Here is a 16,830-nt window from a genome sequence, read left to right as displayed (position 1 = left end):
TGCAAAGAAGCAGGAGAGGAAGCAAACCCTGCAGCCTGCAAACAAGACTGTGGACATGGGTTTTTCCACTGCCACCTGGGCAGTATTTCTCAGCCCGCCGTGTAAATCTAGCAGCTCTAGCTATTTACGGCTTGCTTTCTGATTTACAACCCAGCAGACCTTCCTGCTGGCGAGAGCCAGAAAACCCAAGCTTGGCAAGAGACCTAAGCAAGAGAAAGAAAGGGCAGCAGGATCTGGAGAGAGAGAGAAATGGATGCAGCTAGGGCTGCATGACACCTGTCCCAGGTATAGCATCAACAATTCCAAGTCTGGCTCATCATCCTCTTTCTTGTAAAGGCCACAGCGTTATGGGAAGCATCATGGGTGACACCAGGGGTGTGGCAAGGGTGCGGCGCACACCGGGTGACACCTCAAAGAGGGGAAAACCTTATGGGGCCAACCTTGATTTTGCTCTTTTATACATGGGACACCATTCTACTAGGCCACTGTATTTAATGGGACTTGAGCATCCATGGATTTGGGGATCCTGGAATCATACCTCAGCAGATATCAAAGGCCAACCATATATTCCAAAAGCAAACCTTGATTGCTCAGGGACACCATTTTGCTTTGCCATTCTATTTAATGGGACTTGAGCATCCATGGATTTTCGGATCCATGGAGGTGTGTGTGTCCTGGAACCAAACCTCAGTGGATACCTAGGGACCATTGCAATATTATTATTATTATTATTATTATTATTATTATTATTTATTAATTATTATTGGGTGCTGCTTCTTCCAGTGTTTCTGGCCAGGCTGGAAACAGAAGCGTTGCTGGTGGTAGCAGTGACAGCCACTGACTCTTCTTCCATATATATATATATATATATATATATATATATATATGCACCACCATCAACTCACGTTCCCTCCTGATCAGCAGCCCTGCCAGACCTGAAAAGGGCTGCTGGGTCAACAACCCTTTTCCCAAATGACTGGCACACTGTTACCTCCCTTGCACTGAATCCCTAGAGGACCCAGGGTTCGTGAAGCTTATATATTACCAAACAGGGGAGGGGGCATGGGAAGCGAGTAAGAGTGCCTCTGAGCACACGCTGCGCAACTGAGCCAGGCCATTCTGCACATGAGTACATGCACATGCATGCATTTTCCCAATGCAGTGAGTAAACCCTTGAGTCAATGGGGCTGGAGCCGAGATGCCTGCACCCATCAGAGGAGTAGGAGGGACACACACACACAGAGGCCCTCCTTTGCCAGCCTGCCTCGGGGGTCTGGCTTAATAGAGGCTCGTTAAAGAGAACCTGGATCTCGTTAGGCGCCCGCTTGCCTCATTAAAATGGATCGGGCTGTCAGCCCCAATATGCAAACAGCTTCATCAACCTGGGGGTGCAGGGGATGATGGTTTGGAGCAGGGGTAGGCAATCTTTTTGAGCCGGGGGCCGGGTTGCTGTCCCTCAGACAACTGGGGGGCCGAAGCCAAAAAATAAATAATTAAATAATTTTTTAAAAAAATTAAATATATAAATAAACCAGGACAAATGTAGGACAAAATTTTCAAATGGAAGACACTTTTTTTAAAAAAATGGAGGACACGCGAAAAAATTTGCTGTTTTTTAAAAAAATGTTAATATAAATACATATTTCTGAGGCTTCTATAGACAATTGCCCCCCAAAGGCCCCGGTGGCAATCGGCAGCAGGACCGGGCTGGGGCCGGTCCCAAGGCCTCGCCGGGCCGCATCCGGCCCGCGGGCCGCAGGTTGCCTACCCCTGGTTTGGAGGCAGCAGAGGTGGGGAAAGGTGAGACCAGGGAGACTCCGGAGACGGGAAGATGCCCACATACTAAGCCAGCGTGGGACAGCGGTTTGAGTGTCGGACTCTGGAGTCCAGGGTTCAAGTCCCTGCTCAGCAAGCCACACTCTCTCAGCCTCAGTGGATGGAAATGGCAAACCCGCTCCAAAGAAGAAACCTGCCAAGAAAACCCCATGATAGTTTGGGACACCATACGTCAGAAACAACAAAGCTGGCATAGAAAGAGGATTAGCCCTGCTCCTGCTATGCCAACCCACATCTCCTTTCCTCTAAGGAAAAATAAATAAGTCCTGTCCCCCCCCCCCCCCCGCAATTGAGTAAAGGAAAGCAATTCCTGCAAAACTCCTGCTATTCCTTCACTCCCCTGACTTGACATGGAGACACTTGTGCCTTAAAAATACAGTTGAGATCAAAATGATAAAGAAGAAATAATATTTTTTCTTTGCCAGAGAGACAGAGCCTGTCTCCGGGTCCCTTTTGTCCTTCTCCAAGATGCATCCCCTTGAAGTCTGCCTTGTTGCAGTCTGGCAAAATCCAACCCCATGCGCCGTGTCTCCAAAAGGAGATGCGAACCATGGAATTGGAAGGGATGTTCTTGGCTCATCTCGATGACAAGCCAGATGCTCCCTGGGGTCTGTTTGCTAAGCTCTTCCAGAACATTTCAGGGAAAGTAAAGGTCTGTGGCCTCTCTGGGCAGGGAGGCTCACCTCTGTCATTCAGAGGCCTGTTGCACTCGGGAACGTCCCCATGAGATGCGGAGGCTGAAAACCCGACTACCCTGTCATCTTGGCCCTTGCCAGCGCTCTCCTTTCCACAGGCTGTTCTTTCCATTAAATGGCTAAATTTTTCAAAATGGTTGCACCTTTCATCTCTCTTCCTTGAGGCTGAACAAGCGCATCCCGGCTTCTTGGCTCCCGACAGGGTTCGCCTCCTGACCTTCCTTCAAATCCGCTCCTTTCCAAATTTTCCTCCTTCATGTTGCACTGATTCAATGCTACCTTGCACCAAGCTTGGTGCTGCTTCTACAAGGAACGGGGGAAACCTCCATTTCCTCACCTATAAATGTCTGGTGACTGTACCCTGGTTGGCTGTGGCACCTGTCTATTGCCTCAAATAGAAAGAAGATGCTTGCCGCCATGTTCAGAATGGTTAGGGATCAAGCCTAGGATTTTTTTGCATGCTAAGCAAGGGATCTCCTACTGAGCCACAGTCTTTGTCCAAAGTAAAATTGCACATCTGCACATGGCCAGTTTGCAGAAACAGCATTTCCCGTTACGGATTCCAATCATAGAAACCTGGCATCCATCAATGGCAATACAGAAAAGCTTGCGTTATCATTGGTGTGACTGCATCTACACTGCTGAAATAATGTGCTTTGCAACTGGCATGGCTCAATGCTGTGGCATTCTGGGATGTGTAGTTTTGTAAGGAACGGGAGAGAAAGAGTTACACACCCCACCCATACATCTCACCTTCCCAAGGTTGCACAGCCATTGACGTACAAGTTACATTTGTTAATGGTATTTGTGGGAAAATATGGCTCCTAGCTTGGCTAGGCTCAAGGTTCTTAAGAAATGCAGGTGTGCGTGTGCATGTTTTGCTTATGGGAATGTGCAGTGCGCCACGCCCATGCTAGGTGTAGCAAAAATTATTGCAGTTTTAATTATAATAAATGTCTTGTCGCCCCTTAAGGGCAGCAAGCAAAATAAGCTTTCCAAGGGGGTTACTTTGAGGAGGCAGTGGGGGAGAAGGTGCCAAGGTGACCTGGCTATGAATGCTTTCTTTGCGGAGTCTAATGCGAGCTGGTTTGCACCTCTTGGACAAACACATGGATTTGACGTAATGATCTCTCTGATTTTGCACCTCCGAATTGCACAGAACAGTCCAAAATGTACTTAAAAGCGGTTATTCTAGAAGGACGTATGCATAGATACAGGAAGACATAGCTCAAAATGCATTTTGAAATGTGTTCGTATGCTCGAAAATTCAAATTCAAATGTGTATGCGCGCACACATATAGTCCTTTTGCATGTGTATTTTTAAAAATGTACCCTGATGGAGACATGGTGGAGCAAAACAGACATAGGGATAAACGCATAGAAAATGATAGTGTGCCGCCTTGAACACAATCTTATGGAAGAGAAAACCACCAGTGAATTGCAGGGATGTCCAGGCAGGGTTAGGGGAATAAACCTTGTTGAAACTCTGGGCAATTACACCTGCCAGTCTGAGTTGACAATACTGGGTTAGATGGACCAAGGATCTGACTTATTACCAGGCAGCTTCCTATGTACTAGAAATACGCTGATCCAACTATCGCAGACCTACCTACCAGCTCATCCTCACATCCAAGGTGTGCCGTCTCTTGCGCCATTCCCAGAAATATTGTCCTTCTTCTCGTTGGGTTCCAAGCCCCAATTCTGATCACCTGTTACCCTTTGCTTTAGATTAGGCTCCAGTCTGTTGGATAATTCTTTCAGAGTTTGGACTGAAACCCAGAGCGGACTGACATGGGAGCCACCTCTTTCTCTGCTCCAAGAAAACTCTCATTCTGCAGTAGAGACCTTCCACCCACAGAAGGCATGAGATGGTCCAGAATAAGACTGGAGTAACCCAGATCTGATCCAGTTGACTGACATAATGGCCATCAGTAGCTAGGCATGGTTTGATCTCAAATATATGGCAACCCAGTGACGATGGTTCAAAACCAGAGCTCAAACAGGTCCATTTGCATTTCCCGGAGGCCATTTTCTATTGTGTGTGTGAGAAGGTCAGAGCTATGAAAATGAATAGGCAAAACCCAGTCCCCCATTCCCTTTGAAATCAGCCAGGGACCAGATGCCGTTCCAAGGAAATACTCATCTTTTCCCATATTGTGTCCCTATAGTCTCTTCCCCATGGCTTCTCCAGGTAGTTTTGGAAGAAAAAGGGTCAGGGAGAAGGGACTAGGCTTTGCATACCAGGGTTGAAGAAATTTGGGACCTCCGGGCAACCAATCCCACCATCTCTCAGCACTGGCCTTGCTGGTTGGGGCTTGTAGGAGCTGAAGTCCAAAACCTTTGGACGATAAAGCGTTCCTCATCCTTGGAACCCAATTTCCCCCAACCCCAACCTTGCCATTTCTTCTGTGCCCCACAGGACCTCAGAGTTGTCCTCTATAGGGACGATCGCTCATGGCGTGAAGGATGTATATCTGAACCTCTGTGATTTAGGGGCAGGCAAGCGGGTGGCAGCCTTGCAGGGCGGTGCCAGTTTGGTCAATCAGATTATCTTTCCCTGCTGAGGCCTTGGGATTTTGGAATGGATCTGCACTGCAGAAATAATCCAGTTTAACTGCCATGACTCAATGCTAGGGAGTATGCAGTAAATTAGGGCACTAGAGTTCTCTGCTGGAGAAGACTCAATAGTTCACAAAAGTACAAACCCCAGAAATCCATAGCATTGAGCTGTAGACATTAAAGTGGTATCAAACGGCATTATTTCTACAGTGATGCTTGAGCAAAGGGACAGAGAGGGGAACCCAGATTGCAAATCCACCACCTTTGTTCCCAAACATTGCTACCTCCATGGCTCTGTGGGTTGCCCACTGGGGCTAGCAGGGCAACAGAGGTGTGCAAATCATCCTTCCTTGTTTGCAAGGAGCCTCCTTTATCCCTATACTAACTCTGGAGTGTGTTGAGTTTAGGCAAGTGGTGCCCATCTTTTGAAATGCGAAGATCAACCTTGCTTCGGAGTATTTCGGTGTATGTGTTGCACTGTGTTTACCCCCCTGCCTTTTAAAAACTGTACTGCTACTCACGGTCATTGCACACCGGGCCGCCGTACGAGGTCATGGTGCAATCGCACGTGTAGCCGTCCCACTGTTGAAGGCAGACGCCCTGGTTGGCGCAGGAGTCCTCCGTGCAGGTGGTGCTGGGACCTGGAGGAAAGGACCAAGGGGATGGAAGAGGAGGATGAGAGACAGAGAAGGTTCAGCCAGTGAAGCCGCCAGGAGTGGAAATTCAGACCCGTCCCAAGCAAAATGATCAAGGAATTCCAGACATCACGTTTTTAATTGAGAAAAACAGCATGCATCTTTAGTCATATAATCCTAGAGTTGGAAGGGACCCCAAGGGGCACCTAGTACAGCCCTCTGCCATCCAGGAATATACAACTGCGGCACTCTTGAAAGATGCCCATCCAACCTCCACTGAAAGATCTCCAACAACGGAGAGCTCACCAGCCATCAAAGTAGACCCCTGCACTATGAAACAGCTCTTAGAGTTAAAAAATGGTCATCCTAATGTTTAGGGGGAATCTCTTTTCTTGAAATTTGAACCCATTGTTTCATGGTCTAGTGGTCCTTGGAGCAGAAGAAAAGAAGCTCACTCCATCTTCTACTGGGCGCCACTTCAGATATTTAAAGGTTATGTGTCACCTCTCAGACTTCTCTTCTCCTAGATAAAGTCAATCTTCATAGGGAATCCAAAGTTACCATTAATTCCAGAGTCTAAAAATAGGGGTGCAGAACGTCTTTTGGGCCAGATTTGGCTCCGCAGCCTGTGTTTCCCCACTGCGGCTCTAAAATGACTTCATGTCATTGCATAGTCTTGGCAATCCTTGCTCTTCCTTGCATTATTTGTCTACTTCTGGGCAAGCCCATAATCATATTATAATTTATTAATTCATTTGCGCATCAAGTGCCCTTAATGCACCTAACGCATAGCAGCTTTCCCTCCATACAGCGGTCGGACGCAAGCACATAGGCAATCGGCGCTACTGAAAGTGGAAAGAATGACGTTCAAGGTTACATATACATATATACACGATGACTCCGGAGACCAGGGTTCGAGTCCCTGCTTGACCATGGACCTTGGTCAAGTCACACTCTCTCAGCTTCGGGGGAATGCAAAGGCAAACCTCCTCTGTATAAAACTTGCCTTGAAACGCCCCAAAAGGAGAGGGTCGCCATAAGTCGGAAACGACTTGAAGGCATGCGACAACAACTATTGAGAGTGGAACACATATACTATACATACTTATGTATAAGTCTAGAAATTCAGGTCAAAAAATTGACCCAAAAACCTGAATCGACTTATACATGGGTCAATGTAAGTAATGTACATAGCGCAAAGAGCTGGAATTGCTATATGGCCCTGAGTTTTACCTTCGACTTATCCATGGGTCGTATCAAAATCCATAATTTCGGCCCCAAAACTTGCCCTCGACTTATAAGTGAGGTCGAATTCTAGTCGAGTATATATGGTACATAAAAATAAAATAAAATAAGAAATTAATCTGCTAGAGTTTGAACATCATCTCTTCGGTGTTTTAAAGGGGCAAAGGCAAATGCCATACCCTGTTTCTACCCAAAGGCAGATGTTTGGGGGACAGTGGTCATTTTACAGGAATATCTAGGTCCTCCAGCATAACTCTATGGTCAAAGTTAACCAAAAGTCACACAGAAGGAGCTAGAGATTCCTAGAGAGGACACTCTACTAGGCCTTTGTAGCTCCTCCAGTGAAACTCTATGGTCACCTTTAACTAAATGTGGCCCTGAATGACCTAGAGATTCCTAGAGAGGACACTCTACTAGGCCTTTGTAGCTCCTCCAGTGAAACTCTATGGTCAACTTTAACTAAAAGTTGCACCGAAAGGCCTAGAGATTCCTAGAGAGGACACTCTACTAGGCCTTTGTAGCTCCTCCAGTGAAACTCTATGGTCACCTTTAACCAAAAGTGGCCCTGAATGACCTAGAGATTCCTAGAGAGGACACTCTACTAGGCCTTTGTAGCTCCTCCAGACCAACTCTATGGTCAACTTTAACTAAAAGTGGCCCTGATTGACCTAGAGATTCCTAGAGAGGACACTCTACTAGGCCTTTGTAGCTCCTCCAGTGAAACTCTATGGTCAACTTTAACTAAAAGTTGCACCGAAAGGCCTAGAGATTCCTAGAGAGGACACTCTACTAGGCCTTTGTAGCTCCTCCAGTGAAACTCTATGGTCAACTTTAACTAAAAGTTGCACCGAAAGGCCTAGAGATTCCTAGAGAGGACACTCTACTAGGCCTTTGTAGCTCCTCCAGTGAAACTCTATGGTCAACTTTAACTAAAAGTTGCACCGAAAGGCCTAGAGATTCCTAGAGAGGACACTCTACTAGGCCTTTGTAGCTCCTCCAGGGAAACTCTATGGTCAACTTTAACCTAAAGTCACAAAGGAGCTAGAGATTCCTAGAAAGAACACTCCACTAGGCCTTTGTAGTTCCTCCAGCGCAATCCTGCAATCAATGTCTGCCAGATGTTGACCATAGAGTTGCACTGGAGAGATTCCTAGAGGTGTCCTCTCAGGGAAAAACATGGTGTTTTTGTTATTTGTGGTCTTTCCACATTCACTGGGGTCCTGTGCCCCTAACCCTAGTAAATGTGGAGGGAGTCTGAGGGATGAGTGTAGTGTGTTTTGTAAATACTACATCCTTGTATTTTATGTTTTATGGCAATAATGGAGAAAGAACGGGAGGAATCCCCTCAGTGAGTGACTACTAGGCTCTTAAAGTGCTGCTATTCCACTCTCTGGGGGCCTCCTGTTGCACTCTGGGATTTGTAGTTCAAGGAGGGGGCATTTAGAGGCTCTGAGGCCTCCCAGAACTGCAAACCCCAAAGTGCAACAGGAGACAGTCAGAGCAGTCAGTGGAATAACAACACTTTAAGAGTGTACACTTGTCCCTCCGTATTCGCTAGGGTTAGGGGCACAAGACCCCTGTGAATATGGAAAAACCGCAAATAACAAAACAACCATGTTTTTACCTGAGAGGACGCCTCTCTAGGAATCTCTAGGTCCTCCAGCGCAACTCTGTGGTCAATGTTTGACAGACACTGACCATAGAGTTGCACTGAAGGAGCTACAAAGGCCTAGTAAAGTAGTATTCTCTCTAGGAACCTTTAGGTATTTCAGCGCCACGTTTGGTTAAAGTTGACCATAGAGTTGCGCTGGAGGACCTAGAGATTCCTAGAGAGAGAATATTAATCAAATCTGTGAAGAATCAAATCTGCAAATATCAAAGCCACAAATATGGAGGGATGAGTGTAGTTAGGGTTGCCATAAGCCAGGACCTCCAAACCGGGACAAATGTAGGACAAATATAGGACATTTTCAAATGCAGGACACAGTTTTAATAAATGGAGGACATGCAAAAAAATGATGATTTTTTTAAAATGTTAATATAAATGCATGTTTCTTAGGCATGATCAAAATGGAGGATATTTTGAAATGTGACAGAAGAGGACATGTCCTGGAAAAGGAGGAGGACGTCTGGTCACCTTGTCTCTGGTCCAAAACACAGTGCAGAAATAAAACATAGCTGGACTGAAATGCCCAGAGTTCCACACTGAGGAAAGAATCCACTTCGAGAGTGACTTAACTGTCCTGGGTTAGTGCTGGGGAATGCTGGGAATTGTAGTACACTGTGGCCCCAGAGCTATCTCTGGCAGGGAGTCCCATAACCCTCCAAACGTACTTGAACTGCAGTGCCCAGAATGCCTCCCCAGGTGCATCCACACTGAGGAAATGGTCCAGTTTGAGACTGCTCAGTGCTGGGGAATCCTGGGAATTGTAGTCTATTGTGGTCTCAGAGCCATCTCTGACAGAGAAGTCTCAATGTCTCCCAAACACTAGCATTCCCAGGATTCCCTAGCATTGAGTTAAAGCAGTCTCAAAGTGGGTTATTACTCCTGCAGTGTGTGAAAGAGATATAAAGGCTAGGGACTGCATTCATTCATTAACTCACAAAAACACACTGCTTTGACTGCCAGGGCTCAGTGCTATGGAATCCTGGGAATTGTAGTTTATTGTGGCACCAGAGCTCTCTGACAGAGAAGGCCAAATGCCTCACAGACACCTGAATTCCAGAGCATTGAGCCCTGGCAGTCAAAGCTGGAAAACATACACAGGGGCAAAATCAATATTGAAAATGGCACGCACCTCCTCCTCCTCCTCCTCCTCCTCATCATCCTCTCCTCGGTGCCAAAGGAAATGGCCCTCTCCCCTCTGCTGCCTTGCTGGGACCAAACAGAGGAGGAGCTCCTCTTCCTGAGTCTGGCATCCTCCTGTTGCCAACAAGCCTCGAAGATCATTCCCCAAACGTTGGGCCAAAACTCACCAACCCCCCCCCCCCCCCCCCCCGTATCTCACCAAATATCCAGTCAAAATCCCTGGAAAGTCCCTGTAATGCTAATATGGCGATAAAGCGTAGCCCTCATTGAATAAAAATAATTGGAACTTACTTCAACTCTCAAAATTACCATTAAAACCAAGCACCAAAATCACACCAAAGGCTCTGAAAAGGACCCATTTGGGTGTGAAAGTCACCAGATCGGCAACACTTGGCCGGGAGTCAAGGAGGAAACCCTGCAGGGACGCCCCCTAGAGGTGAAAAACCGGGAATGTCCCACCGCCAGGAGGGTTATGGCAACCCTAAGTGTAGTGCGATAACCTCCTCAGGTCCTTTGGACAGCAGGGTGCTTACGCTTTTAACCTGACAGGGCCTTGATGCTTAAGAGGATCCGATCGTTTTGGTGCTGGTGTTATATATATATATATATATATATATATATATATATATATATTTCCTTGCTGTGTTTTTTTTTTATTATGTACTTCATTCATTTCTTTTGATGTTGGGTTTTTCACTTTCCATTTTTGGTTGTAGCCCTAAGCACCTTTGTGAGGGGCAGAAAGGCACAGCATAAACTAAGTATAAACATACATTCTTCTTTAAAATGGAGGTATTTCAGTGGTGGGGAAAACGTGGAGCAAAGCAGCAGTAGAAGAGAGGTGTGCAACTCTTTCTTGATCCTCCAGGTCCTCCCTCGCATCTCCTTGTAGCTACAATGCAGTACCTTCAGCCCTCTGTATCCATAGATTCTGCATTCACGGATTCGGCCACCCACCCACCTATGGCTTGAAAAGATTCACAAGCGCACACAAAACCCAACAAGCGAACCTTGATTTTTCCATTTCCCATAAGGGACAACATTTTGTTATGCACCATTGTATATAATGGGACTTGAGCATCCATGGATTTTGGTATCTGCAAGGGGTCCTGGAACCAAACCCCAGTGGATACCAATGGTAGTATGGTCATTAGACACCTTTTCCTTGATGTGGACATAGTAGTCCATGCACTGGCCAAACCTCGACTAGACTGCTACACAGCCGTCTGCTTGGGACCACCCTTGAAGACCGACCCTCCCGCTCGCAACATCTCTTACCATCACAGCCCCTCTCAACATGCCCGATCCGGTGCAGGGCGTCGGCGATGAGGTCTGGGAGTCGGCCATTGAGGTCCACGGAGGCCAGGCAGCCCTGGAAGCCGTCCCGCGAGGCCACCAGCTTGGGCAAGTTGCTGAACATGTTTCTGCTCAGGCCTCCGATGTACAGCTCCCCTGCAAGGTGGGACAGGAAAAGCTCAACAAAGGCAAAGGTGGCAGGTTGCACGCCTGGGTTGCTCTTTATTCCTGTCACCGCTAAATGGCAGATACAGCAGACACAGCAGAAGGGCGTAGAGCATGAACTACTCAGCCATATTATCCTCCCACCTCTCAAAGCTTTGTCCTGGAAAGGAAGCAGCTTGGTGGCTTAGGATTTTTATGGGGACCGCAACACAAGGTGGAAAAGTTGGGCTCTGAAGTCAAAAACACCTGGAGGGCCAAAGTTTGGAAAGCACTAATCTAGAGCAATGGTTCCCACACTTTGGTCCTACTGATGTTTTGGACTTCCATTCCCAGAATTCTCGACCAAGTTGACTGGGGCTTCTGGGAGCTGAAGTCCAAAACACCTGGATGATCAATGTTTAGGAGCCACTGATCTAAAGTCTGGACAAGTTACTTGTTTGGATGATAAACTCCTGCAATGCTCTCTGCAACCAACTTGCCAGCAAAAATATCACTAGGGAGGTGCAGACTGCACTGGGTGCCATCTCCAGAGTATAAAAATATACTAGCGGCCAAATATACACCAACATGATCCTGGAGTCCAAACATTAACTTCTCTATGCTCCCCTGAAGATGAACAAGACCAACATGGAAACAAATGGCACCCAAATGGCAAGACTGATGCCATGCCAGCGAGAACTCAAACTCCGAGAGAAGCAAATAGACCCTTTGCATGGAGGCAAATCTTTGCATCATTCGCCTTCGCATTCCAAGGACAAATACGTTTCCATATTCATACTCTGAGACGTCTTTTAGGGAATTATTCGGCATAGAAACATATGCAGATTTCCTTTGTAATAAAACCCAAACCCACGCTTCGTGCATAGGAAACAATGTTTTGTTCTGCAGAAAACACACTTGTCTCCTGTGCCGGAAACATGGTCTCTGTGTGCATGCGCGTGTGCGCACAGAAAAGCTGTGCATATTTTCGCATAGAGTAATTCCCCCAAAGGTTTTGTAGACTGCGAAGATGCTTTACCACGGCTCTGTTCTCACCGCGGTTTTTGAGCGTCGAGAAACTCATTATTCCAGGAGAAACGAACAGTAGCAATTATTATTTCTATCTCTATCATGGAGCAAGAAAAGTAAAGTAAAGATATGCCCTCTTAGGGTTATCTCCTGGTTTACGGTGGATGCTATTAGATGCAAGAGATGGACACGCTCACCTTTGAGGTCCAGGTTGCGGGCGCCGTTGGAGTGCTGTGTGACCGTGCGGGAGTCGATTTTGAGCGTGTGCACGTTGTTGGTGTCGCGGGACACGATGACGTTGTGCCACTGGTTGTCGTTGACCGGCTTGTCCGAATTCCCCTTCATCAGCGACGGTCCGTTGCCCAGGTCGAAAACGTAGTGGATGTACCTGAAGAGGGGTGCGGAAAGGAGAAGACCAAAAGGGTCATCTAGTCTGAAATCCCCTCAAAGCTACGCCCCATTTGTAAAATCTGAATGGTCGCACAACACTGACAAACAAGTAAGTCATGCAAGGAAGCCAAGCTGTGCCTGCAGGAAAGCTGGCCTGACCAGCTGTAAGAAGGAGAATATCTTCTTAAATTAGCATAGTAAGGTCAGGTATAAATGTTGGAGAAAGGGAGGGAGACGTTCAAATAAATACAGCCAACGAAGCAGGCAGTTGCCAAGCCTTTGCGGTCTACTTCTATAGACGCATCCTAGACCAAGTCTGCAAAAGCTGATGCTACAACACCTTTTTTGCAATTAATCTCAAAGATGCTACAAGATCCCTTTGCAAATAGTTATGCCAGATTAACACGGCTATGGCTCTGAGTTCTAACCATCTGCAAAGCAACGTCAGTCAGATAGAAAGTTGCCCTGGCAATTTTTAGGATCCTGTATTAGAATGTATGGATGCTGAACTTGGGGATGCTGGTCTGTCAGGGAACAGAACTGGGTTTCTTTCAGGAAGGCTGGACCCTTGATTCACTGGGCCTGCAACTCTTTCGCACTGCAGAACTAAAGCAGTTTGGCACCGCTTTAACTGTCATGGCTCCATCCTGTGGTATCCTGGGATTTGTACTTTGGTGGGGTCATCACCCTGGCCTTTCAGAGTGCTCTGGTGCCTCACTAAACTACAAATCCCAGGATTATGTTGGATACAGTCATGGCAGTTAAAGTGGTGCCAAACTGCTTTATTTCTGCAGTGCCCCATGAAGATCCCATGTCTCCTAATTTCTCCTGGAGTTACCTACGGAAAGATATTCAGAGTTTGATAACCCTGACTCTAGTATATTTGTCTGTCTTATTCTCGCTCTGTGTGCATAGGCTTAGAGAAGTTACTTTTTCAGCTCTGCTATGATACCAGGTGGCAGACCCTCATGGGACATTTCAGGGTCCTTTTGAGATGGAAATGGGACTAGAGATTGGCTCATTCCAGCAAGGAAAGCCAAGTAGGTTGGTCTACTTGGACATGGCAGAAAGGAAAGGAAGCATGTGCAGACGCATAAATTCTGGATGCCTCACCCCTTGACAAGCTCCACCACAATGAAGTCGTTGCCGTTGCCGCTGTTGAAGAGGATGAGCCCATCGGTGGCCGTGGTCTTGAACTGGAAGAAGAGGTGCATTGAGGCGTAGGCTTGGAGCGTGGCCAGCGCCAGGTAGCTGGCTTTGCTCTTGAAGGTGACGGGGTCGGCGATGATGCTGCGCAGGCCAAAGCGGGCATTCAGCTCACAGTAGCTGATGTCCCCGTTCTTGCAGAGGTCCATGTACGGCAAGCCGTTGAAGACCAGGCTGCTCAGGTGGCCGATGAAGTTGGACGGCACCACTGAGATGAAGCGGCGCTCCGTCATGATGCCCGTCTCGATGTTGTGGAACTCCAGGCGGGTGTGGGCACCGGCCATCTGCCCTGCTTGGACCAAGCGCACCAAGGTGGGTGGGTAGAGAGGGGTGAGGAAAAGGGGTACACTGTTAAAACCAAGCCAAAACAGGATGGTCGAGGAAAGACATGTAACCCCCAAAGATCTCAGACCTAAGGTCAAGGTAAATATGGGAACGAGAAGCTTCAGGGCTCAACCATCAAGGGCTTGCTGAATCATATCCTAGTCAAGGCAAGGGCTGGCTGACCACAGACTTTCTGATGCCCAAGGCAAATAAATGGTGCCTCCCCACCCCTGGTTCATGTTCAAGTAGTTGGGTCAGTAGGGATGTACCTATATTGCAGAATGAACTCAGTTTGACACTGCTTTAACTACAGAGTCTCCATGCTATGGAAGTCTGGGATTTGTAGCTTTGAATGTAACCTTCTCTGTTGGGTGTCCCAACAAACTATAAATCTCAAGATTCCACATTAATGGCAGTTAAAGCAGTGTCAAACTGCATTCATTCTGCAGCATAGCAGTAGCTTTCATCTCCCTTTGACCCTGGGGCCTCCGAGGCGAAATACGGACCTATTGTGGTGTCAATGTCATCCACCAGGATGACTCTCCCCTTCTCCATCTATTAGGTTTTTGTTTTTCCCACCTACCTATCCCTTTTGGCCATGCTATAAAGTCCAAGTCCTAAGTCCTAGTTGCTAGAAGTAAGAGCGTTACACTAAAAAGGACGGGAAAACTGCAGCCCACAGTCCTTGCTCTCTTTCCTTGCCAGTGGCATCACCAGGATCGGTGTCACACAAATGCAATAACTCATGCCATCTCTTCCAGGATGCCTGGCGGGTCCGCCAACTGCGCCCTTCCACCATCAAGGCTGCCTCTGCTGTGGTAGGAGTGGGGCACTGCTGCCACCCACCAATCTCTTCTGGGTCTGGTAGAGTTGTTGGCAGAGCTGATCTTCCCATATGGTCAGTAGTCCTGCCAGAACCAGAAAGGATGCTGGACAACATCAGACCCCACTGATGGAGTCAATGGACTGCAGAGGTGGCCTGGCTGGCAGAGATGGCAGATGCAGGGTGGTTCTTGGGATGGACACTGAGTGACCGGTGTTGGAATGGATAGTGAGTGACCCACTCTGTAGTGTGACCCAGCGTGGTCCATTCCCCCGCACAGCCCTATTGATGCTCCTGTTCCTTGCAGTTACTGCCTGCCCTTTTCTAGCATAGCCAAGCTGTAAGAGGTACATAGAGAAGGGATAACATTGTCCTCTTCTGTGAAGTCGAAGGCATTCATGGATGGCATCAATAGTTTTTGGTGGGTTTTTCGGGCTATGTGGCCATGTTTTAGAAGAATTTACTCCTGTTGTTTTGCCAGCATCTGTGGCTGGCATCTTCAGAGAAAGATGCCAGCCACAGATGCTGACGATGCCAGCCATCTTCTCTGAAGATGCCAGCCACAGATGCTGGCGAAACATCAGGAATAAACTCTTCTTGAACATGGCCACAGAGCCCGAAAAACCCACAAAAGACTACTGTCCTCCCTCTGGGCAATGGATCAGGACTGGGCAAGCAAATGGGCACTGAAGCGAGAAGCAACGAAGGGGAGCACTGAGGGTTATTTGTCCAGGGATTGCTCCATAATCTAAACCTGGAATTACAAGTGGACATTGTAAGACCATTTAAGACAATCTGAACTTCCTTGGAACGCTGCCCTTAGTAGAGCCTTACAACGCTTTGGATTCCCCTTTTACATTCCTCTGTAAGGTCCAAAAAGCCATGCTGAATCAGAGCAAAGGCCTTTCTAGCCCAGCATTTTGTTCCCAGCCCAGAGGCGTAGGGGGTCTGAATCCAGAGTGGTTCTCCTAGCATCACCTCCCGAAAATAGCCAACAGCGCATGTCGCTTTTGCTCTGTTTACGCTCTGATCTAGACCGCTTGCTCAGTGCTTCCCGAAGTGGCCAAACCCCAGTATTGCTTACATATGCAGCTACCAAGCAGAAGACAGGCCCCCCTACTTTCTCAAGATCTCCTATTGCCATCTGGCGTTAGAAAAGGAGACCTGCAAGGGCATGCCCAGGACTATCTCTGAGTAGCTTAGGAGTAGCCAAGGTGGCTGAGGGAAATGCATGGAAGACTTTCTCTCATGCTCTCTCTTTCCTCCTTTGTCTGCAAACATGGGTTCAAAGCAACTGAGCTGGCTTCCATTACTGCAAACTTTTGAGTTCAAAGCAGCTGAGTTTGCTTCAATTACTGAAAACTTGAGTTTAAAGCAACTGAGCTTGGTTCATTTATTGCGAACTGACTTATTTAATCTGGGGGAGAGAAGAGGAATATGCGGACTCTTGCCCTTCCCAACAGGCACAAGCAAAAGCAAACTGCTGCAACCTCATTAATAATCATGGTCATCCTGACCACAGTTTGGTGTTGCTTGTGCCACACACGTCCCGGTTATCCTCTGTGAAATGTTGGCGGGGACGTTGTGCCCTACCCTCCGGGTCCGACCAGGGCCACCCTCCTCGGCTTACCTTCCACTGTGACATTGTCCACCGAGAGCTGCAGGTTCTTCCCCCGCCGCACCACGCGGACCGTGTGCCACTCGTTGTCGTTGAGCTTTTGGCCAGCGAAAAGGGTCTCAGGGCCTTTACCTGTAACAGGGCAGGCAGGATGGTTGGGTCAAGGGAGCGCGGCCAACGCCAGGCCTAGCCGTCCTCCCCACGCCTTCCCCCCGAGGACC

At 47.7% G+C, this 16,830-nt stretch overlaps 1 protein-coding gene across 28 annotated transcripts in view; it reads right to left on the bottom strand.

Moving 5' to 3' along the window:
• Window positions 1–16,830, bottom strand: part of NRXN2 (neurexin 2) — a 277,457-nt gene that overhangs the window by 127,525 nt on the left and 133,102 nt on the right. For 20 of the 28 annotated variants that reach the window (XM_089483043.1, XM_089483060.1, XM_089483055.1 and 17 more), the window contains 5 exons: window positions 16,622–16,741; window positions 13,752–14,136; window positions 12,446–12,636; window positions 11,058–11,231; window positions 5,612–5,731 (listed from right to left, as the gene is read on the bottom strand). In XM_089483043.1, coding sequence (XP_089339169.1) covers window positions 5,612–5,731; window positions 11,058–11,231; window positions 12,446–12,636; window positions 13,752–14,136; window positions 16,622–16,741 — 990 coding nt within the window. The remainder of the gene's footprint in view (window positions 1–5,611; window positions 5,732–11,057; window positions 11,232–12,445; window positions 12,637–13,751; window positions 14,137–16,621; window positions 16,742–16,830) is intronic. The other 8 variants (XM_089483045.1, XM_089483061.1, XM_089483056.1 and 5 more) reach the window with 1 other exon arrangement.

Source organism: Sceloporus occidentalis, unplaced genomic scaffold, assembly GCF_023333645.1.
Source record: "Sceloporus occidentalis isolate IW3139 unplaced genomic scaffold, rSceOcc1.0.p SCAF_20, whole genome shotgun sequence".
Lineage (NCBI taxonomy): Eukaryota > Metazoa > Chordata > Lepidosauria > Squamata > Phrynosomatidae > Sceloporus > Sceloporus occidentalis.
Note: the sequence above shows the minus strand (reverse complement) of the source record. Positions and strands in the feature narration are given on the sequence as shown.